We start from the raw sequence: 27,722 nt of genomic DNA, 5'->3' as shown, positions 1-27,722 counted from the left end.
TTGATTTAAAAATTAGGTGTTTGTCACCCTCTGTTGGTTAAGCATAGGACAGGGCCACACACTTGAGTCTTGACAGATTTAGTTATCCACAAGGGGTCCCTATTGTGTATCCATCTTTGACCTTTGAGACCAAGGTATATAAATAATTATAAACTGGATGGGTCCAGTCTTGAATGCTGATTGCCTGAAAGCCGTGGTATAGGAGTCAGTTGATGGATGGACAACGGAGAGAATTGTCCGGCAGAACACACAATAAGTCAGACTCAGTTATTACGCAAAACAAAGCACTCCTTTTCAGTTAATTGGCAAAGGCTTCCCATTGAACTGTACAAACGTAATGATTTAACAAAAGACAAGCCAGAAGACCAAGATACAGAACATTTTCTTTATTTCAGATACTTCAGAGCAGGTCAGCCTAGAAAGCCTTCCTGCCAATTGGTCTCATCTCCTGCACATCCTAGATTAGAACTTCTGGAACTGCTTCTTGGCTCCAGCAGCCTTTGTGACCTTGAGGACGTTGAACCTGACTGTCTTGCTGAGGGGTCGGCACTCTCCGACGGTAACAATGTCTCCGACGGAGACGTCTCTGCAGGGAAAAGAGGGAATTACTGGAGCATAATCCGAAAGCGACCATGGCACTGCTTTCTAGGAATAACAGCAAGATAATGCAAGGGGAATTGAGAAACATGGAAACCACTGCCGTCTCATGTGATAGGTAGGCCAAACTGCATCAGTGTAGCCATTAGGCAGTGTCGTCAGCGCCACATGGGCTTGGAAGACCATCGTGAGAAAAACATCATTTGCAGCCAACATCAAATCTGATTTCATAGAACTTCAACTGTAGTGCAACAGTGAGTTACAGCCACCCTTGCAGTAGGAAAGGCACTAGCTAGGCACGATCAGCCAATTATTGGATACAGCCTGGCAAGAAAAAGACATGCAAAGAAGAGAGGTTGAAAAGACTCGACAGAAATCCTCTTACCTGAAGGCAGGTGAGAGATGGACAGACATGTTCTTGTGCCTCTTCTCAAAGCGGTTGTATTTGCGGATGTAATGCAGGTAGTCACGTCTGATGACGATGGTCCTCTGCATCTTCATCTTGGTCACCACGCCTGAAAAGGCAGAATCAGGTCAATGTGGTCAATCTTAGACTACATCTAAGCACTGATCTAGGGATAGGAGTAGACCATTGAATAGGGTGAGCATGGTTTTAGGGTCATTGCATCAGTAATGCCATAAGGCTTTGTCATATCCAGAAGGCTTGGAAGACCATCATGAGAAAACTATTTGTAGTTCAGTGAGAATGTGGTCATATAGGGCTCTAAATGCCAAAGATGACTGTTTTACATCCAAACCAAAAACAATGAACAGCAAGGAAATTTAAAGACTAACCGGAGAGGATACGACCACGGATGGAGACATTCCCAGTGAAGGGGCATTTCTTGTCAATGTAAGTACCATCGATAGCCTGTTGGGGGGAAAAAGGTTAGGTTCTCTAAAACAAACCCAACATACAATTACCCAAGTTACAGTTCATAATGAAATCAGACATTTTAATTAATTGGGGCATAATCTTTGGCTTTCACATGAATGGGCAGGGGAGCGGCCATAGACCCACCCACTGGGCTTTAGACAGAAATATTCCTGTTTCATGAGTTGTCATCAATTTTAGGGCAAAAGCTCTGGGGAACATTCCTGCAGTCAGCATGCCAATTGCACACTCCCTCAACTTGAGACATGTGGCAAAACTGAACATTTTAGAGGGGCCTTTTATTGTGCCATGTACATGGTGCTCCTGTGTAATGATCATAGTGTTTGAGCAGCTTCTTGATATGCCACAGGTGGATGGATCATATTGCCAAAGGAGATATCTTCACTAACAGGGATGTAAACAAACATTTTAGAAAAAAATATATTTTTGTGCATACGGAACATTTCTGGGGCCTTTTATTTCTACTCATGAAACGTTGGAGCATAACCGTACATCTATGTTTTGTTCAGTATAGATGGCCAAAGCACTCCTATAACTGCATCAGTGTTGCCATTTGGCAGTGTCGTCAGAGCCTCAGGCTTGGAAGACCATCGTGAGAAAAACATCATTTGCAGCTTTAAAGAGCAGTTAACCATACAAGCTAATTGACACCTCAGACAAGGCTGTACTCAAAAAAACAATTAAATCATACTGCCCATAAGGAGCACAACTGTAGTTTTACGATAGTTTAGGTCGTTGGGTACATCACCTCTCTTGGGGTTTTGAAGCCTAGACCAACGCTCTTGTGGTAGCGTGGGAGCTTCTCCTTGGCCTCCTTGCCACCTTCACCAACCAGAACACGCTTCTTGTTCTGGAAGATGGTTGGCTGCTTCTGATAAGCCCTCTCGGTCTGTGGGGAAAAGACATAACCCCAAGTCAAAAAATAATCTATGCAGAGACTAACCCTTTGCTGCATCGTGGATCTGAAAAGACCCATCAAGCTATACTGCATCAGTGTTGCCGTTAGGCAGTGTCGTCAGAGCCTCACAGGCTAGGAAGACCATCGTGAGAAAAACATCATTTGCAGGTAAAAAAAAAAGAGACGTGACTCCTGTGCATTAATGTTTACAAAATATTGTAAGTTAATTTAACAGAGAAGCAGATCAGAAAGGGTGCACTAGCCAGCTTTACACTATGAAGCTGGCCATTATGAAAGTTCAGAAAAGTTTGAGCTGGCTGCACTCAAAAGCAGAGCAAATTAACTAGGTAACTAAAACAATAGCCATAACATTTGGAATATACAAATTGAGAAAGTAGACCGCTGAGTTTGGCCAACGAAAGAGTGATCTGGCTAGTAAACCAGCCAAATTAGCGTAAAAACTAACCTGACGGCTATAGCTTTTTCAGTACGTTAAGACTGAGCTTCTCGCGCATACATTTATCTAGCAATGACATGTTTTAGCTATCAACTCTGCCATAAATCAGTAAACTTCGATTATCAACTACAGATTAAGCATACGCACAATGTTGTAAAGGCCTAGTTAGCAAACGACCTAGCTGGATCTCCGACAATGCGCTCCACAGCACAGGGCCTCGGAACGCGATAGTCGAAACAACTGCGGGACCAAACTACAGTGAAATACTTCAATCGCATGCTCTTCGCTTAACCAAAGCTATTTATTGTACGCTACGATGCCATGCTAGTTATTTTTTTGTTAAAAAGAAGCACATTCATTTCGCCACGTTGTTTTGCGGAACGTACTTGTGCATCCGCCATCTTTGCCAGCCGAGTCGTAAAGAGAACTAAGCATGCGCGCAACGGACAGAAGTCAGGAAGATCAGGATATGACGTTTAATAAAGGGCAAGGCAGAAGCGGAACCTTGGATTACATTTGTCAAAATATTTGTATTCATTGCTGATTAAACTTGCTATACTCTTAGTGTTTTGTAAATTGACTACTCGTAAATGTTATCGGCCCTCTGCGTTGCGTTCTTTACAAGCTGGCATTCATGAACGAGCAACACGAAGCCACTCCTCTGTTACTGTAAACATATGTCACATGACTGCAGGCGGAAGCAGACTCAAAGTAATATTAGTAACTTTACAAGATGGCTACGCCGTCGGGAGGAGGCGATTCAGGTAAGTGACATAACTATGTTAAATACAATCGATACGGAACTGTGGCACTGATATCGGAATTATCGTGAGCCGGAACTTAAAGTATTTGTCACAGTTTAGTTAACTTGTTAAATAATTGAGGTTTGTTACCGGTTGGACCCAGCCGCGTCGAGCTAGCCAGCTGGTTAACTAGCTAACATAACACCCAGCCATCCCATCTCTGAAACATGCCCATACACATAACTAGGTAGTTATCTATCTATCTATCTATCTATCTATCTATCTGGGAAAGCTACATTATAGTTAACTTGTTTTCTTTTCTCACCAAGCTAGCCTGTAAGCCTGTAACGTTATGTGCTAGTCTGTAATAAACAGTTAATTGGTATATACATAAACACCCCAAACATTCTGTTTTGTATTGGATATTCGGTTTTCACTCGTCAATAGCTATTGAACCAAGCATGCCATGACATGGAGTATTGTGACGTTTATTTCTGAATCAGAGGATGGAGAACAATCGACACCTTTTGTGTGTTAATCTTAGATCTTTTTGAAGATTGAAATCTGATAAGAAAATGAGAAATTCACACAAAAAAAACCTATGGATTGTTCTCCATCCTTCCCTGATTTAGAATATATTTTCATTGTCATGGCATGCTTGGTTCAAATAGCTATTGGCGAGAGAAGCGAATATCCTATATAAAACAACCTTTACCTTGGTACTGAACCATATACCTACCGGCTCTCTAAAAAGTCTTTTTAACAGTACTTTCCTGGGGATATTTTGTCTCAATGAAGATGAAGGACAAACCACACAGACAATCGGTATAGTAAGTTTAAATGTAATTTTATTCAACATTCTGGCAAGGAACATTGACAAGATTTTGCAGGCATTTGTTTCAAGCTGTTTATACCAATTAATAGTGTATTACAGACTGATTCGTCAGACTAGTATGTGGGTGCTAGCTAGCTGTGTTTAATATGCATGTTAGTGGGCGGGGGGGGGGGGGGGGGGTATTTAAGATACTCTTTGAAGGGGTAGTGTTTCAGATGTTTTTGGGAAGATGGGCAGGGGGAAGCTGGTTCCACCATTGGGGTGCTAGGGCACAGAAGAGCTTGGACTGGGCTGATTGGGAGCTGCCCTCCTGTAGGGCTGGTAGGGGCAGGTGTGGCAGTCCAATGAGTCGTTGTACTTCATTCTTAATGGTTGTAATTCCAGAAACATCATTGGCAACTAACCTATCTGTAGTACATCTTGGGCCAGCCCAACTGTTACTAATGTCAGCTGAGAAGTCTACTTCTGAAAATGAGTCAGCTGGTGTTTTAACTTTAACGTTAATTCATGTCACACTGAACTGGTCATGAGACCTGCATACTTCAGTACCTACTTGTTCAAAAATATATTTTTGCGTCACATTTCAATCATGTTTAGACCATTACATAATATATTTATGACTCCCCAGTTTCGATATGACAGACACCCATACATTAGCCTGGCTGACGCTACCTACGTGACTCAGTCAGGAGGACTTCAAGAGTTCAGTGTTAGCCAGACTACCTAGACATAGGCATGGTCTTAAATTGCCTCTACCTGCTGTTGGTTTATGTTCTGGTAGTACTCTCACTACAGTGTTGCTTTGTGTTCTCAGGTAATGGAACTGATCAGGTACTAGAACTGGGAAAAAGATTACTGACAGAGTGAGTATACCTTCTTGTTTACTCCTGAATTTGATCTTTATTCTTTATTCACATTTCTCTGATTTAATCAGGCTGTAATACACTATTTAATTGGTACATATAGCCTGAAACATTGGAGTCCAAATCATAAATGTTCCTTTACAAGCCAGAATGTTGAATAACATTACATTTGAACTTTACACTACAGGTTGTCTGTGCGGTTTGTCCTTCAGCCACTTGAAATTTGAGACAAAATATCCTCATTAAAAAGCCTGTTTACCAGGCTTTTTACTGAGCCGGTAGGTATATGGTTCTGTTGGCTTGTATTTTTGTTGTGTATTTTCAATCTTCTGACGAATGGGACGTAAACACATGCACAATATGTAAACAATAGCCAAGCGTCAGCGAACCACAGATCAGACGTTGCTCGCATTCATCTGACCTACCAGCACTCTAAAAAGCCTGGTAAACAATACTTTCCTGTGGATATTTGTCTCAAATTTAGAGCGTCTGAAGGACAAACTGCACAGACAACCTGTAGAGTAAGTTTTTTTTTTTAAATATTAAAAAAATTCAGCATTCTGGCTGAACATTTTATGAGATTTTGCACTCCAATGTTTCAGGCTGTATATACCAATTAATTTTGTTACACCCTGATTAATCAGACAAGGATCACATATACTAGCTGGTTGTTTACCGGTGACCCTCTCTTCGCAGTTTCATCTACGAGCGGGTTCGTCGCCATGCTGACAGCAGTACTCAGTTGTCAGTGTTACAGACCCAGTTGGGCGGGAGTGAGCTGTGTGACCCCAACCACAAGAAACTGGCCCAGTGCCTGCAGCAGATTGGAGATGAGCTGGATGGCAATACACAACTCCAAAGGTATCTTAAACCAAGGACTTAGAAAGGGACTCCAGCTCTTTGCTTGAATCGATATTCACTTTGAATTGACCTCTGGAGTTTGTGCAATACTCAGAGCATCTCTCTTGTTTTTCCATTCAGTATGATAAATGATACTGCACTCCAGCCCAGCCAGGAGGTTTTTATGAGAGTGGCCTGTGAGATCTTCTCTGATGGGAAGTTCAACTGGGGCAGGGTGGTGGCACTCTTCTACTTTGCCTGTCGGCTGGTCATCAAGGTGAGGGTTGTCAGTGGTTGTGTTTTATTTAGCTCTCCTCTCTCAATCAATCTCTTGCTCGCTTGTCCTCTGTTAGACAAAGGAAACGGGGCTCATCTCAGTCGGAATAGATTCACTGTTTTGAAAACTGCAACGCTTGGAATGGTACTGCATTTTATAATTCTCTCCTCAGGCTCTGTTGACCAAGGTCCCCGACATCATCAGAACCATTATCACCTGGGCCACAGACTACCTGCGAGATCATGTGATCAACTGGATTAGGGAGCAGGGTGGCTGGGTAAGGAATCAGTAGATGTGCTTTCCCCAAATTGATTTACAGGTTTCATACATGTTTTTTTATAAATGTGTTTTTGAATTTGTAGTTGTAGTGATGGTTGAAGACAATGGTCTCTTCCCAATTCTTAGGAGGGAATCCGTTCCTACTTTGGCACTCCCACCTGGCAGACCGTGGGGGTGTTCCTCGCTGGAGTTCTTACCACTGTGCTGGTCATCCGCAGGATGTGAGGGGGAGGAGAGCCTGAGAGAAGAAAGGACAAAGAGGGAGGGACATAAGACTGGGAGGAGAACTAGGTAGTAGAGACAGACCTGATGTGAGGGTAAATGGGAAGTGTTTCTGGGGAAGGAAAGGTGAGGAAAACTAGAGTTGGGAATGGAAAAACAGCTACGTTTGGACCTGATCAACCACTCCTCTTTCCTGCCCTCCATCCATGGCAAAGGATCAAGTCAGATTCAAAGTTCTTCTTACCTCTGTTCCCTACACCGCTGAAAATGTGAGCGGCTCTTGACCGCACATACAGGAGAGAAAGATGGAAAGAGATGTATAGAGACTCGGCCAGGGCACATCTTTGAATTAATTTATTTTTTATTTCTTACAAACAAACAAGTCGCTGCATGACATTTTGTTGCTTAAGTCTTATGACATGAACTGATGACATTAAATCACCCCCCTCAGGTTAGCCATGAGAACCTCCTATGCTTTCCTGCAGTGCTTTATTTCTGTTGGAATTCTCCCATTGAGTCTCTAATTTTTCCTATCTGATCATTCTCTCCAGCCATCTTCATTGTATCTCTTTGCTAGAGTATGCATTTTGGGGTGTGTGTCTGTGAGCATCTATGTGTGATCATAGGATCAACAGATGTTCCAGGTACGCGCGTGTGTGTGCGCACGCAATTCTACTGCACACACACACTGCACTGTCCTCCTCTCACAGATGTTTACCTCTCTCTCTCAGCATAGTGTTCAAAGTACTGTATTCTATGGTGGGCTATTTAAAAGTAGACTATACCATAATCCTTCACAATCAAATGCTCTTTTTATACACCTTGTTAATGTGTTAACAAATAAGGGAACTTTTTCTTATTTCTTTTAAGTTGTCAGTGCCTTTGTCCTTTTTTTAATTTCTACAATAAATTGCTTTGATATTGTTCAAATTTTTCACTTTTTCTATAAATCTTTTGTAAAACTCTTGTCCCCTGAAATTATCTTTTTGCAGTGACAGTTTGTTTTAGTAATATGAACCTAAAATAAAAACATTTTATGGATTGTGATCCTTCTTAAGCTGTGACATATTTGGGGAAAGATTGTGGGGTGTGAAAAATAGGATTTTAAAACTATTGCCTGCTTATACACAAATTCTTAACTGGAAGCATAAGAGTGTCTAATAGTAATGCAGTAGTTGGATTGAATCTTTCCTATTGATCAACAAATGGATATGAAATTCTCCAGAGTAGAGCTTTGATTTCATGACATGATGCCATGTTACTGTAAGGTACACAGGGTTGAGATGTTAACATCTTATTGGCTCAGTGCTGTTGTTGTGTGTGCTCTAGCTAAGTACAGAAAAGGGCTGTCATATTTGGACAGCTGTATAAAATTTTGCTAGGTCTACAGCACTGTTGGACTTTTCATACCGTACTTTGAGAAAAGGCAGTTGTAGCTTATTTACATTAACCATTGTCTCTAAAGAGAACACAAAGACCACGTGTGTCTGTGCTCCTGTAATTTACAGGGATATCCATTTATTAGAAACCCATGACATTTGTCCCTTTATGGGATCGGTGTCCCTATACCGGGACGATTGTTGCTGTGACTAGAATGACGTAAGTAACATTTCCAGGACATACATGTCTTACATGTGTAGAAAGCTTAAATTCTTGTTAATCTAACTGCACTGTCCAATTTACAGCAGCTATTACAGTGAAAAAATACCATTTATTGTTTGAGTGCACAACAACAAACTTATCACACCACTTGGTTTGATACATTCACCCCTGAAGGTAAATAATGTACTTACATTCAGTAATATTGCTCTGAATTGTCATCCTGAGGGTCCCAGAGATAAAAATGTTTTGTTTGATAAAATCTATTTTTATATTCAAATGTAGGAACTGGGTTCTAAAGGTTGAAATTCTGTCGTTAATATTCTCCTACATTAATTTGACATGTCCACAAACTTCAAAGTGTTTCCTTTCAAATGGTATCAAGAATATGCATATCTTTGCTACAGGTCCTGAGCAACAGGCAGTTAGATATGGGTTGTCATTTTAGGCAAAAATTGAAAGAAAGGGTACGATCCTTAAGAAGATTATGCATAACACACAGTTTGATAAAAAGCAGGATAGACTGAGACAGGCGTACAGGAGTGAGTCTACAGTCCTGATGCTTGATGAGACTGCTACTGATGAATGGGGGGAGTTGATGGCTCAGTCACGAGTCTCCAGCACCCCCTCCTTGACCCTCCATCTCCAGGCCTGGCTGTAGTCAGGAGCAGGGACACAGCGGAGCAGGAGGCCAGAGTCCTGCACCTCCTCATCATGGGCCACTGGCTCCCGCTCCTGAGTCTCCATGGTGAACACCCTCTCAGAGATCTAGGGGGGAGAGAGACACACAGGTGTAAGACTTATTGTGGTGTAATGAAGGACTGTGTAGTCGCCTGTGAAAAGGACAAGAGCATAAACATGAAAATATGATTGTGCATGACTTGTTGTCAGGGGTCTACCATGAGTCCTCACTCACCTGGTCGCTGATCCCCGTGGCAATGTGGCCCACCTTCACCCTACGTTTCTCTCGGATCCGGATGCTTTGCCCATTTACGTCCGTGATGCAGACGTCCACTCCTGAGCCAATCACAGTGCAGAGAAACAGCCAACATGAGTGCACTGCACATGCTTTCTCAGCATGAGTGATATCTCTATGGGAATGAGATCCTATCCAGTGGGAAACAATATGACATGATCCTCTTATCTAAATATCCTGAGCTGTAGCACCTTCCAGGGTCAGCTAACGATGTCACTCACCCTCAAAGCATCGGGGTGGAGACAAGTGGCTTTGGTGAACCAGCCAGTCCATACTGAGAATCTGTCCGTCCGGTTGGCTGTTGTAGGAGAACACGCCAGAGCTGAGGTCATCACCTGGGCTGATGGACCAACGGCCAGAGTCCTGTAGTCAGGGAGGAGGGAGACAGGGAAAATAGAGGGAGAACCGTGAATGGGTTGATAATGTGACCGAGAGATCCAGATATCAACCCACAGAAACACATTACACACCCTACAGCTGTTCATATTATCTAACATGTCAGGTATGGCAGGTTTGTATGGTGGGTTACCTTTCTGTCCCATAAGTCCCTGTTGGAGTAACAGTCACTGCTGCTCAGGCAGGACAGTAGTTGCTCCTGGGTTTCTGCTGAGTGCAGCTGAGACAGACTGGTCAGGTAGAACTCTGCAGACGAACAGAAGAGGAGCGGTAAGAACAGAGAAGTTAACTTGAGTTGATATAGACACACAGGGATATACATCAAGTAAAGTAAACTGAGATACACAGACTGACAGACAGCAAACAATCAGAATGTTGCAACAATCCTTACCTCTCTCCAGTTTGCGCAGTTCAAGCTCAGACACGTTGGAGGTGACGTCGGCCATCTTGGGATTTTGCCATTCATGGAGTTGTGTCAGTAGAGAGCGAGGTGAGTCTGGAGGTGAGGTTGTCTCCTCTGTGTCTGCCTCACTGCCTTCCTCCTCCTCATCATTGTTCAGCTCCCTGCTCCCTGGGTTCATGGATTCCAGCAATAGCTTATGGTTCTCCTCAGAGCAGGTGTCTCTGCTGAAGGGAGGCCAGGGCTGGCTAGACTGGCCGGGGCTGTCATCTATCTGTAGGGGCTCCTTATAGGACCCTCTGATGGGGCTTATGAGTCCTCCCACTAAAGACACACAGTAGGGTTGTTAGTCAGTTATAACAAAGTTATAACATCTAAGGACTGATCTAAAGGCAGTAGGTTTGTTAGCCAGTATTCAAATGAACATGGTTAACAGCCACAGTTTTTAACATCTAAGCACTGATCTAAAAACAGTGGCGGTGCTACACCCTCACCTTCTCTCAGAGCTCTGGCTGCTCTTCCCTTGAGCTCTGAGGCAGAGGCCCTCTTGGTTGGCTCCTTCTGTAGTCCCACCTTTATGACATCAGCAGTGAAGGGACTGCAATCGGGCGGGATCTCCCTCAGAGGCGGTGGTTCATTGGCTATCTGTAACCATAGCCACACGAACAATGAATCCACGACATGAAGAATCAATCCAATTGGAGGCCTAATATTGGCTCCGATTTTCTTTTTTTTTAAACATCAAAAGTTAAACATACTTGTCACATTCTCAAGTATGAAGACAGGGTGTTGTTGTGTTGAAGGATACCTTGAAGTACAGTGGGCGGGAGTAGTATCGTGTCCAGGGCTGGCAGCCATTGAGCATGTGCAGTAACATGCAGCAGCTGCTCCACACGTCTGCTTTGGCTCCGCGGGTTTCCCCTTTCACAATCTCTGGGGCCATGTGTGTCTCTGTCCCCTTCAGATCTGCTTCCACGCACATACACAGAGTATACATTCAGACATGACAACCAGGTCAAACACTTTATTTTTTTGTCTAGTGGGGTCTTGAGTTCATATTTTGCTACCTCCTTGGGTTGCACTTAGGCTCTGTCCACCAATGTCCATTCTCTCCGAGTGTCCAAAGTCACACAGAAAAGTGTCCCTCCCATCCTCTGACAGCAACACATTGTCCGCTGCAACACACACACACACACACGCACACACACAGGAAGGCATGTTAATCTATGGCTATATACTGGATTTGGTTATTGTTGTTCTATAATCCTGGGATGAGACGGCCATATTTAGCAGCGCTGTAGCTATGCAGACGGGGCAAGGTTCTGGTAACCAGGGGGAAAAGAGAGTCAAATCCAAGTCATGTTGGCTATTAAGAAACAGCTGTTGGGGAAGGAATGAATCTGGGGCTTATAGCATAATAGACAGGCAGCAGGTGATTTGGCAAAACCTCCCTGTTGTATCTGTGACTGTGGTGTAGCTTATCTGACACCAGGTGGCATCTGAGCACTGAGCCATGTGGTTCCGACTGTCTATCCTTTGCTCTGTCGCTCTCTCTCTTCCTCGAGTTCTGTCTCTCCCTCTCTCTGGCTGGCGAGCGCTTGCGCCCTCTAAAGAGCAGCGGTGAGTCACGCTGTGGGAAATTCCCGGCTTGGCGCGTTCTCAGCCTGTGGTGCTCTGGTTTCACAACACAGGTGCTGGAGATCAAGACACGATCTGCGACTCTTGTGTTCCACATAACAACTGCAAAAACAGCCGAGAAAGAACTTACTCTCACCAAGGCAACATATTAAATAAAATATGAATAACCTGAACGTCTGCTTCTTCTATTCCTCTTTACATGTGTCAACTGTCAAGACACAAGTCTTTTAATTACTGTTTTAATAGCTGCCATAATCAAACACTGTAATCAAACACCGCAATCAAACATCGCAATCAAACACCGTAATCAAACACTGTAATCAAACCTAGTTTGAAAATGCCTAGTGTCATCACCAGAGTCAGTCTACATGCCCAGACATTTAGTTACTGTGTGTTTTATGGACCTTCTGGTGTATTTTTGTTCATAAGTCAGTCATTTTTCATTATCTCATGTCTCGGCCTACCCTTTATGTCCAGATGCAGCACTCGTCTCTTCAGCAGGTGTTCCAGCGCCTCAAGGACCTGACAGTGGTAGTGTAGGGCCAGGTCCTCAGGTAGCCGACCCCTCTCTTTAATTAGCTGACCCACAGAGCCTAGAAGCAGATAATAGAGAAGAGGACAGGAGGGGTCAGTGGGTGATGAAAAATCACCTCAAAATCATTGTGGTGATCTGAGGCATTCTTCGAGAAACTCTAACAGAGGCGTCTAGTAGTGATGCCCTGGTTGACTCATAAACCGGACGCGTTTAGGGTCATTAAATATTGTGTGGATGAAGGGCGGGTGGGTGGCTGGCGGGTTGAATAAATGGAAAACAATACCTTTAAAAATCCAGAAATGTGTCATTCCTGTGCAATTTATATCTATAGGCTACACTGAGGATGTTCTTTAATTATTTTAGGCTACCTGGCATTAGTGCATAAACCTAGGGGTCTAACTGTACTAGCGCCAAATAGCCTACATGCCAATAACCACATGCTTTTGGGAACGGGCAAAAAAAAGTTTACGTCGGCCTCCCAAGTGGTGCAGCGGTCTAAGACACTGCATCGTAGTGCTAGCTGTGTCACTAGAGATTCTGAGTTCTAGTCCAGGCTCTGTAGGAGCCGGCCGCGACCGGGAGACCCATGGGGTGAAGCACAATTGGCCCAAGGTCGTCTGGGTTAGGGGAGGGCTTGGCTGGCAGGGATGTCCTTGTCCCATCGCACACTAGCGACTCCTGTGGCGGGCCGGGCGCAGTGCACACTGTCGCCAGGTGTACGGTGTTTCCTCTGACACATTGGTGCGGCTGGCTTCCAGGATTGGGTATTGTGGGCATTGTGTCAAGAAGCAGTGCGGCTTGGTTGGGTTGTGTTTCCGAGGACGCACGGCTCTCGACCTTCGCCTCTCCCAAGTCCGTACGTGAGTTGTAGCAATGAGACAAGACTGTAACTACCAATTGGATACCACGAAATAGGGGAGAAAAAAAGGGTAATTTGTAAAAAATAATAATAATAATTTTAAGGTTACGTCAATCCACGGAGGCAAAAATGAGTTTAATTCAACAAGAGAAAAGCTTTGAAATGTTGAATATAAAGGGAAAGGACGGCCAGAAAAGTAATGTTGGGAAAATATTTGGTGAAGTGGGAAATGTGTGATGATTGTGAGGCACTATACAAATTCAACAGTCACAAGACAGGGACTTCAAATAGGGAAGTTCAATGGAACTGTAGCCTACTGTTCAGATGGGTTACATGGAAACTGAAATCTGGACACTGACTGTAGGTCTATAACCTCACATAGCCTTAATATTAACTCCTGCAAAATTAAGGATTTCTTGCAGTAACATGATTCACCAAATGTAGGCAAAATTCTGACTCAGGAACAAGAGTGGAGAAATGTGATTTCTTTCTATCAGCATCTTGAGAGAATGCAAATGCTCAGTTAGTACCTCTACAGATGCTATCTATTTTATCAGCATCATAAAAGCTGATAGAATTTCAACCACATAAAATATTCCCCCTTTAATTATTTTTTGGTCCCTAAACGTCTTTGCTCCATGAAAGAAGATGACAGAGAAAAACTCTACCGATGTCAACTAGATTAAAGCATTCATTCTATTGATTCATGACAATCTGGTGAGCAGGGGTTAATATAGTCTTTGAGGGCAACATAAAATTACAGAAGAAAAGCTGCATCTATTTAATTATAGACAAGTTGACTAACAAATAGTCTACCAAAATGTTAGAAATTATAAGCAGAAACTAGCAGAATCTAAAATCAGGAGAAAATCTGCACCCCCCTGTCAAAAAATAATTCCACTGTCTTTTGACTATAGCCTACAGCATTTTTCTATGTTAGCGGGTTAGGGTCGGGCCTCAGATTGTCACTTTATCACATATAGTCTGGCGGTTGCGGATGGGTTATTAGCAATTGTGGGTGGGTGCAGGTGAACAAAAAGCTTGCCCGCGCATAACTAGCATCCAGGTCACTGCCTGAGATCGAGGTACAGTATAGTGTATAGCTCACCAGCTTTGAGGTCCATGAAGAGGACGACGTAGGGCCCCTCTCTGATCACTCCGAAGAGTTCCACCACGCGAGGAGACTTCAGGGCACTCCACGTACCCACTTCCTCACTACTAAAACTCTTCAGGAGAATCTGGGAGGAAGGAGAGGGACGAGAGTTCAATAGTTATCAATAGTGAGAGATAACACACAGATAATGTACACAGATAATGTACACAGAGAGTGTACACAGAGAGTGTAAGTGCTGTTGTACCTTTTTAGCGCAAAATCTGAAGTGTGTTCTGTTGTCTTGCACACTGTGCACTTCCCCGTATGACCCTGTGTTGATAGACTTGCAGAGGCTGTAGTCCTTCCCCTCCCTGTACTCATAATTCACAGGCTGAATATTCTAATAGGAAATAAGAGGGAACAATTGGCTGAGTGAATAAGGAGGAATCAGAAAAAGCCACAAGTAAACAACTGCATTTATCGACAACTACTGCAGTCTGGAAAGTTACCTTATTGAAGATCAGGCCCTCGTTGGTGTCAGTCTCTGAGACTTCTCCCTCCTTCTCCCAGACATGCCTTTCCACGTCTTTGCAGAAGGGACCTGCGTAGCATCGGTCCTCCTGACTGACACTGCCCCTGAGCCCTGCTAGGGCTAACGAACAGTCTCCCACACTGCTGAGAGGAGAGTCCGAGTCACTCTCCTGCCCATAGGTGGAGAGGTTGCAGGAGGGGCTAAACACCTGGGGGCCCCAGCATGGGTGGGAATGGCTGGGGCCCCTGTTGCAGTCCTGGAGGGGGTAAGGGGGGCGTCTTGTGTCATGCGCCTCTAAACTCGGGATACTGCTACTGTAGGAAGTGCTGATGTTACTTAATGGCTCTGAAGCGTCCTCCTAAAGGGGAGAAAGACAAACCAACCACCAGGTGATTAAAGGTGACTGTCTGCCAGGAAATAACTTTCACCTTCAGGTGATGATACTGACACTGACAACTATCTATGTGGGTGAGGCTTCAAGACTAGTATGGACACCTGAAAGGAAGCTTTGTCAGACAGTCAAGAGTTCTCTGAATCACTTCCTCCCGGTTGGAAGGCTAGTGTTTGTGCTAGGATGTTTGCTGATAGAAGCTCAAACACTATATGAGACCGTCTACGGTTCATACTACAGACTATGAATCATAAGAAAGGCACTTCAAGTTCAACTAGAGTTCAACGTCATCCATTTTGTGTCTGACGGTAGGATGTTACAGGGAGAGTGCTCATCTTACCTGGGTCTGGATCAGTTGAGGAGAACTGCCAGTCTGGGTCTCCTGCTCAGGGACACCAGAAGGTACTCTACGTCTCTGTCTCTGCTTCCCTGTCTCCCTCTGCTCCTCTTTCTTCTCCTTCCTCTTCTGATTCTTCCTTGGCTTCTTCCTGGGGGAGCAGTGGGCCCGGGAGCCTGGTTTGTCCTGGTTGGAGGCGGCGGTGGAACACGCCACATTGTTGTGCTCTGATGAGTCCCTGTGGAAGACAACAGCAATGCCTGTGTGAATGCAGTACTGTCACGAAAACCCAAACTGTAAGAAGACATTAGTGGTTTTACTAATGCTTTGTAGCTAAAGAAGAAAACCAAAGATTGAGATAGTTGGAAGGAGAGATAATGGAGTGTGTTATGGAGGGATACGTGAGGTCATACCGGTTGATTAAGCAGTTGGGGGACCCGACATAGGAGCGTTCGGAGCAGGAAGGGCTGAACTGCTGGGAGTCTTGGGTTTCACCTGGGGAAGCACAGACAGCAGGTGTTAGCTTGGTGCCATTCTCTCTCTCTCTGTAATTAATCCTATCAAAACTAGTATCGCCCGTCCTTAGTATACTCACATTCAGCCTGGGCTATGAACGAGTTCTTCTGATAGTTCAGTGGACCTGCTTCACCCACTTGTTCTGCTGTGCCCTGCGTTAGAACTTGAATTAGTCTGGGTTTTAAACAAGCCATGAAGTCCCCTTCGCTCTCCTTCCCCTCCTCGTCACTCGTCCTGTCGTCTTGGCTGGGGAGGCTTGGGTAAGACCCCTTCAGCTCTATTTGGGGTGACCCTGAGAATGGTCTGGTCGAGTTAAAGATCCTTTGATTCACCGCCATTCTCACCTGCTGGAAAAGGAAACAGAAAATGATGTCAATTCAGAATAAAACATGGTTTTATCCTGTTTACTGACTTCGCTGTTGGCTGGACTATTCAAAACGGTCCGTCCTTAAACAGCTCAGTGTACAGCACTTCATTTGAAGCACATCTCCACAACAACCAACTTGCTGATCTAAGCGATCCTCACACCTGTCCATTAGCAGAGAGCGGAGCAGAGCTTGTGACTGCTGGGACAGCGACTGGGTAATCAAAAACCCCAGTATAGCTTGTTAACTTCTGGAAAGAGCCTCCCTCATGTCAATTGAACTTCGCACCTGCTAAGAATGGAATAATGTCCGGCTTTGTGTGGCAGTGAAACAAGTCAATCTAGTAATCGTTTATCTCTGCCTTGTAAATATTTTTTGTACTTTTTAACTCTGCATTGTTGGGAATGGGCTCATAAGTAAGTATTTCCCGGTAAAGACCACACCTGTTGTATTCGGTGCATGTGACCAATAAAATTTGATTTGAAACATATACATTTCTCAACATGGAGGAAGTGTATGCTTGACACAGAAACTTGATCGCAACTCCTTCTCTGCTGAAACTTCACGTTTTGCGGTGAGCGAATGAAACAGGAAACTCGATCACGGCCTTGTTTTGACAGTTACAACTGTGTAGTTAACACCAGGAAGTAGTTGTGTTGTAAACACTGCTACATGGCATGCTCAAGGAACAGAACTGCCTCAGTTCCACAGAATATCATGTGTGTGTGTGTGTGTGTGTGTCTGTGTGTGCATCAAGCATGGAGTATGTATTTCAAATGAAAACCCCTCTGATCTGAGCATGTTTAATTCAGCAGAGAAAGGCCAGAGAGGCTTTGGACCTAGGCCCGCTTAGTGAGCACTGTAAGCGGAGAGCTGTGGAGCTAGGGTTGCTGCATGTTGCATCAGTGTGCCAGCACTTCACAGGAGTTTATCTTTCCCCCTCACTTTTGATCTTCCCTTAGACAGGTGCCCTGTTCCCTTTATGACACGCCAAGCTCAGGTTGACTGCCAGGGTAAATGCTATGTAAATGTTTATACCCGGATATGCAAATATTGTTTGAAATCGCTTAGAACCTGTATATCCATTCAAATAAAACACTCCATGCACTCTTTCCTCCACTTTCCTGTCAATCTCTCATTCCCCTCCTCCACACACACTTTGTCTAACCCAGACTCTGATCAGGCACACCAGCTTCGTCATTCACTGATCATCACTTCCTGCTAAAGCAAGAGCTCCGCACACGTACCCCTCCTCCAAAACACAGCACCACACCCCAACTGAAATCAAGTGGGGCGGAAGTAAGAACAGGCCCTTTGACAAAGAACTGGACAGAAAAATAGACGCTGAGGAAGGAAACATAGACCTACCAACAGAGGCAGGTCCGAATTGCAGGTCTGCAGTCTCTTCTGGTTATCCGTTTTTCACTAAAAGTCAAATATTCTGCTAGTAAATACCCCTATCCTTCCAAATGATAACTCACGCTCTGTAATATAGGTCTCTTTCGACTCTCTCTCTCTCTCTCTCTCTACTTCACTCTGTGATCTTGCTGTGTATCTCGGTTGCTTGGTGTCGCTTGATCCCACTGGCCTACTGCCAACCGGGGTAGGAGCTGTGATTGGTTGATGGTGATTTACGGGAAATCCATCTCACTTCCCCACATCCCCCCTCCCTCTTTTCCCTGCAGCAGCAGGGCTGTCTTGCTCTTTCTGCACTTTCTCTTTCTCTCACTTATGCTCAGTGTCTTTCTGTCCCATTTTCACTCTCCCTAAATAATGGGAAAATTAGAGCACATTATTAAAAAGTGCACCCAACAGTGTCCAAATCTAACCTGTCTAACTCTTTAAATGTTCATTTGGGACCCAAAACAACAAACCCTGAAGATCTAATTCCCCAAAGCAAGGGGCCACGTGTTAGTTATGTACTAGACTATGTTATACTCTTTGGCCACACTTTAAGCCTCTCATTGTGCTGCGTTGGGGCTGCAGAAAGGGGTCAGGGTTCAGGGATATACTCTTAAAACACACTCACGGTCTAATATCAAGCAAACGATGATGCATGAATAAGCCATTTGATCCCATCAGGCCAGAGTAGTCGCATCAATCATGTCCACAGGAACACCCTAGTTATGTTCTGCATATAGCCAAAGTTACAGTGGGGCAAAAAAGTATTTAGTCAGCCACCAATTGTGCAAGTTCTCCCACCTAAAAAGATGAGAGAGGCCTGTAATTTTCATCATAGGTACACTTCAACTATGACAGACAAAATGAGATTTTTTTTCTCCAGAAAATCACATTGTAGGATTTTGAATGAATTTATTTGCAAATTATGGTGGAAAATAAGTATTTGGTCAATAACAAAAGTTTATCTCAATACTTTGTTATATACCCTTTGTTGGCAATGACAGAGGTCAAACGTTTTCTGTAAGTCTTCACAAGGTTTTCACACACTGTTGCTGGTATTTTGGCCCATTCCTCCATGCAGATCTCCTCTAGAATAGTGATGTTTTGGGGCTGTTGCTGGGCAACACGGACTTTCAACTCCCTCCAAAGATTTTCTATGGGGTTGAGATCTGGAGACTGGCTAGGCCACTCCAGGACCTTGAAATGCTTCTTACGAAGCCTCTCCTTCGTTGCCCGGGCGGTTTGTTTGGGATCATTGTCATGCTGAAAGACCCAGCCACGTTTCATCTTTGATGCCCTTGCTGATGGAAGGTTTTCACTCAAAATCTCACGATACATGGCCCCATTCATTCTTTCCTTTACACGGATCAGTGGTCCTGGACCCTTTGCAGAAAAACAGCCCCAAAGCATGATGTTTCCACCCCCATGTGTCACAGTAGGTATGGTGTTCTTTGGATGCAACTCAGCATTCTTTGTCCTCTAAACACGACGAGTTGAGTTTTTACCAAAAAGTTCTACTTTGGTTTCATCTGACCATATGACATTCTCCCAATCTTCTTCTGGATCATCCAAATGCTCTCTAGCAAACTTCAGACGGGCCTGGACATGTACTGGCTTAAGCAGGGGGACACGTCTGGCACTGCAGGATTTGAGTCCCTGGCGGCGTAGTGTGTTACTAATGGTAGGCTTTGTTACTTTGGTCCCAGCTCTCTGCAGGTCATTCACTAGGTCCCCCCGTGTGGTTCTGGGATTTTTGCTCACTGTTCTTGTGATCATTTTGACCCCACGGGGTGAGATCTTGCGTGGAGCCCCAGATCTAGGGAGATTATCAGTTGTTTTGTATGTCTTCCATTTCGTAATAATTACTCCCACAGTTGATTTCTTCAAACCAAGCTGCTTACCTATTGCAGATTAAGTCTTCCCAGCCTGGTGCAGGTCTACAATTTTGTTTCTGGTGTCCTTTGACAGCTCTTTGGTCTTGGCCATAGTGGAGTTTGGAGTGTGACTGTTTGAGGTTGTGGACAGGTGTCTTTTATACTGATAACAAGTTCAAACAGGTGCCATTAATACAGGTAACGAGTGGAGGACAGAGGAGCCTCTTAAAGAAGAAGTTACAGGTCTGTGAGAGCCAGAAATCCTGCTTGTTTGTAGGTGACCAAATACTAATTTTCCACCATAATTTGCAGATAAATTCATTAAATCCTACAATGTGATTTTCTGGAGAAAAAAAAATCTCATTTTGTCTGTCATAGTTGAAGTGTACCTATGATGAAAATTACAGGCCTCTCTCATCTTTTTAAGTGGGAGAACTTGCACAATTGGTGGCTGACTTTTGCCCCACTGTATGTGCTCCCATAAATCAATGATGCTGCTATCAAATCCCCTCTGTCTGTATAATCTATAATTTTTAGTTATGGGTGTTGAACTCCAGACCTTTAGCCCCTGCTGTTTTCCCTTGTTATAATCATTTTAATAAATAAAACAACATCAGATTGACTCGTGAGGATTACATGTTTGGGGAAAACCTCACTTCCTTTTTCGGTTTCCTCTTTTTTTTGAGAGGAACAACACATTACTCAGAACAGAGTCACTAAAGGGCAAGGAAACTCAGGGACCACATTTGGACATGTCAAACAGCCAACTCTTGTATCAAATCATAGCAGTGAGTGACAGCTTAAAGCATGTAGCCTACAGTATATGAACTTATCATCACCCTTGACTCTTGCTTTATTTTACTTGTGATCGCATTAAACAGAGCGAAGGTGATAATTTTCTGTCCTGGGATTAGCCTACATCCTCTGGCCTTGATGGGTCACTCACAAGTCATTTGCCCTCTTAAAAACCTCTTGAAGAGGTTAAACTATGAGAACTACAGGCTAATGATAGGTTGTAGAGCTGCACTCCACAGCCCAGAAAACCACTCTGACCATAGGGACCAGTCATTGTGATATATAAAGTAAGTCCTCCCCTAGCTGTACTCAGTATTTGGTAAACTGTGCAGATTCAGTTTTTTGTTTCTCTATGTTGTGTTATTACAGCAATGTAACAACTTTGTTATAACAATGTAGGCCCCTGTCTAACTGTCAATGTGACAATGTAACTGTGTTTGAGGACCTCTCGACTCCCTATCAAAAACACATGCATGAAAAACATGAGCATGATACTCAGTGAGCAGAGGGGTGGGGGACAGTTGGAATCTTGGTGGAGGAGTGAGAGAATGTGGGGGCAGAAAGGACAAGAACGGGAGGAGGGGTGGAAAGGGGATCCAAAAATGGTGGCTAGATTCTGGGGGAGTGAATGTAGACTGTAGAGGATACAACAAAGAAAGGAACAAGTAGAGGAATGGCTGCAGATGGAACTGCTGAAAAGATTCAGGATGGATACACACAGACACACAATGACCACTGACTCATATACCGCCCACTCAGATTAGCAGAATACCAGAGGCTTGAGTAAGAACAGCCGAGGGCTCCATCTCCTGCAGGACCTGGATAATTTAACACACCAGTACGCCTCCGCCATTCCTGGATACCTGCCAGTACTTCTGGGCCCCCCAGTCCCTCACAGAGCACTGTTAAGAGGCATTCATTCATGGGAAACTCAAGAAACTCATGGGAATCCAAAATGAATGTCTCAATGAGTGAATAAGGCTGGGTATCAGAGGGGGTGAAGGCCTCTGTGCATAGAAACACATCCTTCACACGCCAGAAAGACAACACCTATTTACTCTGGTTCTGTCACGTCCTGACCATAGAAAACCTGTATTTTCTATGGTAGAGTAGGTCAGGGCGTGACTAGGTTTTTTAAAAAAAATCTAGTTTATATTTTCTATGTGGGGTTCTAGGTTTGATTTTCTATGTTGGTGATTTGTATAATTCCCAATTAGAGGCAGCTGGTTATCATTGTCTCTAATTGGGGATCATACTTAAGTAGCATTTTTCCCGTCTGTGGGTTATGGGATATTGTTTATGTTTAGTTGCCTGTTAGCACTGAATTGTCGTCACGGTTTGTTTATTCTTTATTGTTTTGTATTTGCTTAAGTTTCACTTTATTCATTAAAATATGTGGAACTCTACGTACGCTGCGCCTTGGTCCGACCATCATTGTTTCGAACAACGTGACAGGTGCTAATAATGCATCAGACATTGATGCATTAGAAGGACATTGCTTCTCTTTGTCATTTCATCAGGTTCGCGTCTGGTCACTGAGTGGAAGACTTTAGCCCAGTGGTGTAGTGGGGGCTATATGCTGTATAACCACTATTCTTTTCAGTGGGCGCAGTATACTCACTTTTTAATCTTCACTGATGCTGCTCTCTGTTTTGTTCCACGACCCCCACAAGTGTCACAGGACTCGTCTAAAGTTACCAGTTCAAAAAATGAATGGGTTAAATGTGTTAAAAAATATATTTAAAAAATAAGAAATCTGAGCTTTCTTCTATCTCAGATATAGGACAGACACTTCAAAACCTTATTCCTTAGGATACATTTTGACTGTCTGTTTTGCCATTTATGAACGTGTCATTGAATGCGTCTCTAAGGGCAAATTCTATATTTTATCAAATACTTTGCAAATATATATTTAATTTATACCTACAGGGTCCTTAAATCAAATAGCCAAATGATCCATGATCCAACAATTCCATATGTTAGGCAAGTATAACCCCCCCATACTGACCTTGTGCCATGATACCGACTTTGTGCCATCCCGTAATACCGGCACTAAAACACACAAGGGGCGCTATTTTCAATCAGAAGGTTATCAATGCTAACAAGCATATGTACAATCCCATAGCAAATGCTAGCTAAATGCTAACATGCAAACCTTTTACATAATTTATTTGGAGGACAGACATCCCAGGTCATACAGTTACACAAGTAACTCAAAAATGTTACTCACTGTTTGTTGCACGCAAAAAAAATGAATATTAGACAGCAAGCCTCTTGATCCAGGAGGGGATTATCTTGTTACCAAGAGGAGCTTGATTGCAAAAAGCTAACCGCTTACTACGGGCTCTACGCAGACGTGCGATTCGGGGGGTGTTGCAATATAATTTTTCGGCACAATAGGCTCTGGCATTTTACTTACTTTTTTTACTACCTGAAAATGAAGACACGCTGTATCACTCCTTCCGCAGTGGGGGCAGTGTTGTCGCTTGGCTCCTTGATCTGACCTATAGGAAATATAGGCTACTCTAGTCCTTGAACAGACGTCAAAGCTTGTTCTTTAACCAGGGGTCACGGTTACATTTTGTCTCAATTGCTTTATTTATTTTGTCTTGAAGACAATGTTAATTTGCTTTGACTCTAGTGTTCCATTTGTACATGTGCATTTGTGACTACCTCATGAAGCTGGTTGTACAACTGTGCATTTGTGACTAACTCATGAAGCTGGTTGAGAGAATGCCAAGTGTGTGCAAAGCTGTCATCAAGGCAAAGGGTGGCTACTTTGAAGAATCTCAAATATATTTTGATTTGTTTAACCTTTTTTTGGTTCCTACATGAGTCCATATGTGTTATTTTATAGTTTTAACATCTTCACTATTATTCTACAATGTAGAAAATAAAACAACTTTGGAATGAGTAGGTGTGTCCAAACTTTTGATTGGTACTGTATATGGGGCAATTTAGCAATTAGGATTTGTTATCTGTAATAGTTATGATAAATTATTGATAAATATGTGGATATTTCTTTCCAGGGTAGGCCTTGTGTTACATTTCAGTACTCTAAAAAAAACGCGAATAGATGTGAAAAATGTAAAATGCCTATCCTTGCATCAAAGTAACCTATTTTGCATCGATAACCAAATATAATCTCAGCGACTATTCAAACAGTTAAACCAAACAACAAGAATCAACCCAAAAAGGTATTTAGTTTAAAAGTAATAACTACAGTAATAACTAGTTATTATTATGAAATGGTAGAACCTGCTGTAGTCAACTAGCTAGCCATGTGCTTTTTTTCTCCCAACATGATGATGGTCTATTTGTAGCTGATATGGGAGTGAATATACAAGCAGCATATCAAACTGGGATCATGTTTCAGGTTACATCGGCATGTATAAGAATATTTTCCAGGGCATATTTGCTTTATAATAAATCTGATTATTTCACAAAGGCTAGCGAGCTTGTTATGTTTTTAGCCAGGTTAAAGCCAGCTAGCCAGGCAGCCCAGGGCCAGGATTCCAGTCTTAAAACACGGTTTCGAAAAGGTTCCTCCAGTTTTGCTTCTGTACTGCAGTTTAACTGATGCCTGGCCCAGAAAGAGAATTTCCATAGATGGCCACATAGAGAAGTCAGATTAGAAAATTCCTAATGAGATACTTCAGTCATCACCTTTGTCCACAAATCATTAATTGCATTATTCAAATAATTGTAGTTGAGGCTTTTTCCATCACTCACAGCCAAAGATATTAAAATGTTATATTCATCCAATGTCTGCCATGTTTTTGGATGACGTGATGACGTCATGGCTGCTCCCTGTGCGTAAGAGATGTTGGCTGTATAAATCGGATGCAACCGAGGTATACATGGTCCATGAATCGGCGTATGTGAACATGAGTAGATCTACATTGAAAACAACAGTTGGACATCTTGGATGCAGTCTCCAGTTCTCAGTGGCTGCCAGCTAGCTACTACTAGCAAGGAAAGTCACAAAATGAAAAAACGTTGCTATCGCCCCCTTGTGAATGAGAGTGGGCCCGGCAAGGAAATCATATTACAAAAATATTTTCCCTACTCCAAAAATCCCACTCCACCCACGAAGATCAATGGAGTGAAGCTTGGTAGATAACTAGCTACTATGTCAGCTATCCAAATACACAACCTCAGAGCATTTAGCACATTTTAGACAGTTAACTTAATAGTTATATCTAGCTGCAAACATTTAGTTGTGAATTCAATACTGTAACTATGCTATTGTGTATGCTGCACAACAGTGAGTGACTCAAAAGGCAACATGTGACGGGACTACCAGTGAGCTTCATAATGTAAAATAATGTGAGAGGTGAAATGAAGAACGCAATCTGCTTTATTGCCTAGAGAATTGCCCAAGTTGACTGCAGGTGTTTATAAAAGTAGAATCAGCGATATAACGTATGTATATGCAGAAAGTAAACAGCATAGTGGATTCATTTCAACAACAACTTAGAGCGTTAAAGCGTGAGACTCAATTTCTCTGCTGTATTGGTATATACGGTATACTGCCAAAGCCTATATATTGCATACTGGAAGAGTGACAGCAGACCCTGTACAGACAACTGATAGAGGGTTGATAGGCCAATTGGCTTATCAAATTCAGCAACTTGTCCAAAAATAGCCTACAAGACTAAATTAAACTGCTAGCATGATAAACCCAAGTTTTGAGGGAGCGTGCAATTCTGACTGCAGCACTATCAACCAGAGCTGTTGCCAGATAATTGAATGTTCATTTCTCTACCATAAGCTGCCTCCAACATAATTTTAGAGAATTTTGAAGAATGTCCAACCAGCCTCATAACCGCAGACCACGTGTATGGCGTTGTGTGGGCGAGTAGTTTGCTGATGTCAACGTTGGGAACAGATTGACAAATGGTGGCGTTATGGGCAGGCATAAACTACAGACAAAGAACACAATTGCATTTTATGTATGGCAATTTGAATGCGCAGAGATACCGTGAGGAGGTCCTGAGGACAATTGTTGTGCCATTCATTCGCCGCCATCACCTCATGTTTCAGCATGATAATGCACAGCCCAATGTCACAAGGATCTGTACACAATTCCTGGAAGCTGAAAATGTCCCAGTTCTTCCATGGCCTGCATACTCACCAGACATGTCACCCATTGAGCATGTTTGGGATGCTCTGGATCGACGTGTACGACAGCGTGTTCCAGTTCTGGACAATATCCAGCAACTTCGCACAGCCATTGAAGAGGAGTGAGACAACATTCCACAGCCCACAATCAGCAGCCTGATCAACTCTATGAGAAGGAGATGTGTCGTGCTGCATGAGGCAAATGGTGGTCACACCAGACACTGACTGGTTTTGTGTTCCAAACCCCTCCTTATGACAAACTGATGCATATCTGTATTCTCAGTCATGTGAAATCCATAGATTAGTGCCTAAGGAATTTATTTCAATTGACTATTTCCTTATATAAACTGTAACTCAGTAAAATCTTTGAAATTGTTGCATGTTGCGTTTATATTTTTGTTCAGTATACAATTCCGATGCTGTGTTTTAAAGTTTAAAAAAGTCAACAATCATGACTTTCCAACCGGTTTTTGAAACATATGTTGATATGTTAAAAATGTTAAAAGTTAAACATTTATGTACTAAATGTATCACTAGCCACTTTAAACAATGCCACTTCATATAATGTTTACATACCCTACATTACTCATCTCATATGTATATACTGTACTCTATACCATCTACTGCATCTTGCCATCTTGGTGTAATGTATCACTAGCCACTTTAAACAATGCCACTTTTATATGTTTACATATCCTATATTACTCATCTCATATGTATATACTGTACTCTATACCATCCACTGCATGTTGCCTATGCCGTTCTATTCCATCACTGATTCATATATTTTTTTTATGAACACATTCTTATTAATTCTTTTACACTTGTGTGTATTAGGTAATTGTTGTGAAATTGTTAGGTTAGATTACTCGTTGGATATTACTGCATGGTCGGAACTAGAAGCACAAGCATTTCGCTACATTCGCATTAACATCTCCTAACCATGTGTTTGTGAAAAAATACAATTTGATTTGCCCGTTGTCTTTCATATCACCGAGAAAGAATCCTTCAAATAAAAAAAATATACACTTACTGTAGCGTTTTGCACAGATCCACAAGCTGTGCAAGCCTCCAGTTGAGGAACTACACTTCCTCCCCAGTTACACTTACACACGTGTTCGGAGCGCATTATATAGCTAATTAACCCAGGTGGCCACCTATGTCTTCCATAAACAAGTGATGTATATTGGAGATATATTTGGGCGTGTGGGAACACTAACCCAATAAAGGTGTGTAGTAATTTAAACTTTTGTTTTATGAGAACAAAAGGTTATTTCTCTCTGATCTGGAAGACACGTTCCTTATGTTTCCAAAAAACGTTCTGCAAGCGATACGTGTTCATGTTTGCAGCAAGCGTTGGCTCCTCTTAACAAAGCACCCCGGTCAGAAGATACTATCGTCAACAGGCCGTGTACTGTACTGTAATATATGGCCATATCTACTGTAATAGCCTATGTGGCAACTTCGTGCATAACATCTACCTGGGTCATTTGTTATCTTAAATGTAACAACTAAGAAGTTATTAAGTAATTAACGTTAAGTCGTTAAATAAAAATGATCATTATGCTATGGTCGAGAAAAATGTTGACGCGACTTCACTTCACCTCCTTTTCCTCCGCCATTTCAAATGTACTTCAACCCATTTTCTAAGAAAGTTATTAATCTTGTGGACATATTCAATTATAATATCTTTATAGTTCATATTGACTTACCTTTGTTCAGGTCTGTTGTTTTTACAATTGATAAAAGGCGTCGGCTGTTTTCAGCATCTACACAGTTCGCTAAAAATGTCGTTGAAAATTGCGTCATCGGAGGGGTGTAGATCTGAAAATCGAAAGTACAAGATCGTTTTCGAAGTTAGGTTTGAATGTAGGAAGTGTGTGGTTCTTGTGTACAATTACTTTAGTAAACATCAAGGCTGCGTTTAAACAGGCAGCCCAAATCTGATATTTTTTTCCACTCATATGTATTTTCTCACCAATCAC

At 42.8% G+C, this 27,722-nt stretch overlaps 3 protein-coding genes and 3 non-coding genes across 36 annotated transcripts; 1 reads left to right on the top strand and 5 right to left on the bottom strand.

The window, feature by feature from the left end:
* Positions 1-371: 371 nt before the first annotated feature.
* LOC110538230 (small ribosomal subunit protein uS17) lies at positions 372-3,506 on the bottom strand. The gene is made up of 5 exons (XM_021624921.3): positions 3,234-3,506; positions 2,241-2,381; positions 1,393-1,468; positions 983-1,112; positions 372-586 (listed from the first exon to the last, which is right to left on the bottom strand). Exons 1-5 carry the CDS (start codon positions 3,246-3,248, stop codon positions 463-465), a joined length of 486 nt encoding a protein of 161 aa, XP_021480596.1. The 5' UTR covers positions 3,249-3,506; the 3' UTR covers positions 372-462.
* On the bottom strand, positions 722-805 carry LOC118937918 (small nucleolar RNA SNORD35). Its single transcript, XR_005035327.1, has one exon. It is a non-coding gene; the product is annotated as a small nucleolar RNA SNORD35 (small nucleolar RNA).
* Positions 2,024-2,105, bottom strand: LOC118937915 (small nucleolar RNA SNORD35). The gene has a single exon (XR_005035324.1). It is a non-coding gene; the product is annotated as a small nucleolar RNA SNORD35 (small nucleolar RNA).
* On the top strand, positions 2,426-7,953 carry LOC110538228 (apoptosis regulator BAX). Of its 7 annotated transcripts, none has more exons than XM_021624918.3 (7): positions 3,476-3,611; positions 4,345-4,415; positions 5,240-5,288; positions 5,985-6,149; positions 6,270-6,405; positions 6,578-6,682; positions 6,811-7,953. In XM_021624918.3, exons 1-7 carry the CDS (start codon positions 3,532-3,534, stop codon positions 6,907-6,909), a joined length of 705 nt encoding a protein of 234 aa, XP_021480593.1. In that variant the 5' UTR covers positions 3,476-3,531; the 3' UTR covers positions 6,910-7,953. The 7 variants fall into 7 exon arrangements, with proteins under 7 accessions (XP_090049432.1, XP_021480595.1, XP_021480593.1 ...); XM_021624919.3 differs by having other exon boundaries at positions 3,498-3,611; positions 4,357-4,415; XM_090193304.1 differs by having other exon boundaries at positions 3,547-3,611; positions 4,357-4,420.
* Positions 2,474-2,557, bottom strand: LOC118937916 (small nucleolar RNA SNORD35). The gene has a single exon (XR_005035325.1). It is a non-coding gene; the product is annotated as a small nucleolar RNA SNORD35 (small nucleolar RNA).
* LOC110538227 (mitogen-activated protein kinase kinase kinase 14) lies at positions 7,250-27,722 on the bottom strand. 25 transcript variants are annotated; one of them, XM_021624915.3, is made up of 18 exons: positions 27,450-27,576; positions 22,622-22,665; positions 22,235-22,301; positions 16,258-16,525; positions 16,076-16,157; positions 15,666-15,900; positions 14,912-15,292; positions 14,668-14,802; positions 14,418-14,547; positions 12,380-12,508; positions 11,345-11,452; positions 11,086-11,246; positions 10,772-10,922; positions 10,269-10,601; positions 10,011-10,123; positions 9,703-9,844; positions 9,422-9,522; positions 8,391-9,273 (listed from the first exon to the last, which is right to left on the bottom strand). In XM_021624915.3, the coding sequence occupies exons 4-18, from the start codon at positions 16,514-16,516 to the stop codon at positions 9,109-9,111; spliced, it is 2,625 nt and encodes an 874-aa protein (XP_021480590.3). In that variant the 5' UTR covers positions 16,517-16,525; positions 22,235-22,301; positions 22,622-22,665; positions 27,450-27,576; the 3' UTR covers positions 8,391-9,108. The 25 variants fall into 25 exon arrangements, 12 of the variants coding, with proteins under 12 accessions (XP_090049422.1, XP_021480590.3, XP_090049424.1 ...); XM_090193298.1 differs by having other exon boundaries at positions 11,086-11,243; XM_090193295.1 differs by having other exon boundaries at positions 16,258-16,522.

The sequence above is a fragment of the Oncorhynchus mykiss genome, chromosome 12 (genome assembly GCF_057628025.1).
Source record: "Oncorhynchus mykiss isolate SJ-2025 chromosome 12, ASM5762802v1, whole genome shotgun sequence".
In the NCBI taxonomy this organism is placed as follows: Eukaryota; Metazoa; Chordata; class Actinopteri; order Salmoniformes; family Salmonidae; genus Oncorhynchus; species Oncorhynchus mykiss.
Note: the sequence above shows the minus strand (reverse complement) of the source record. Positions and strands in the feature narration are given on the sequence as shown.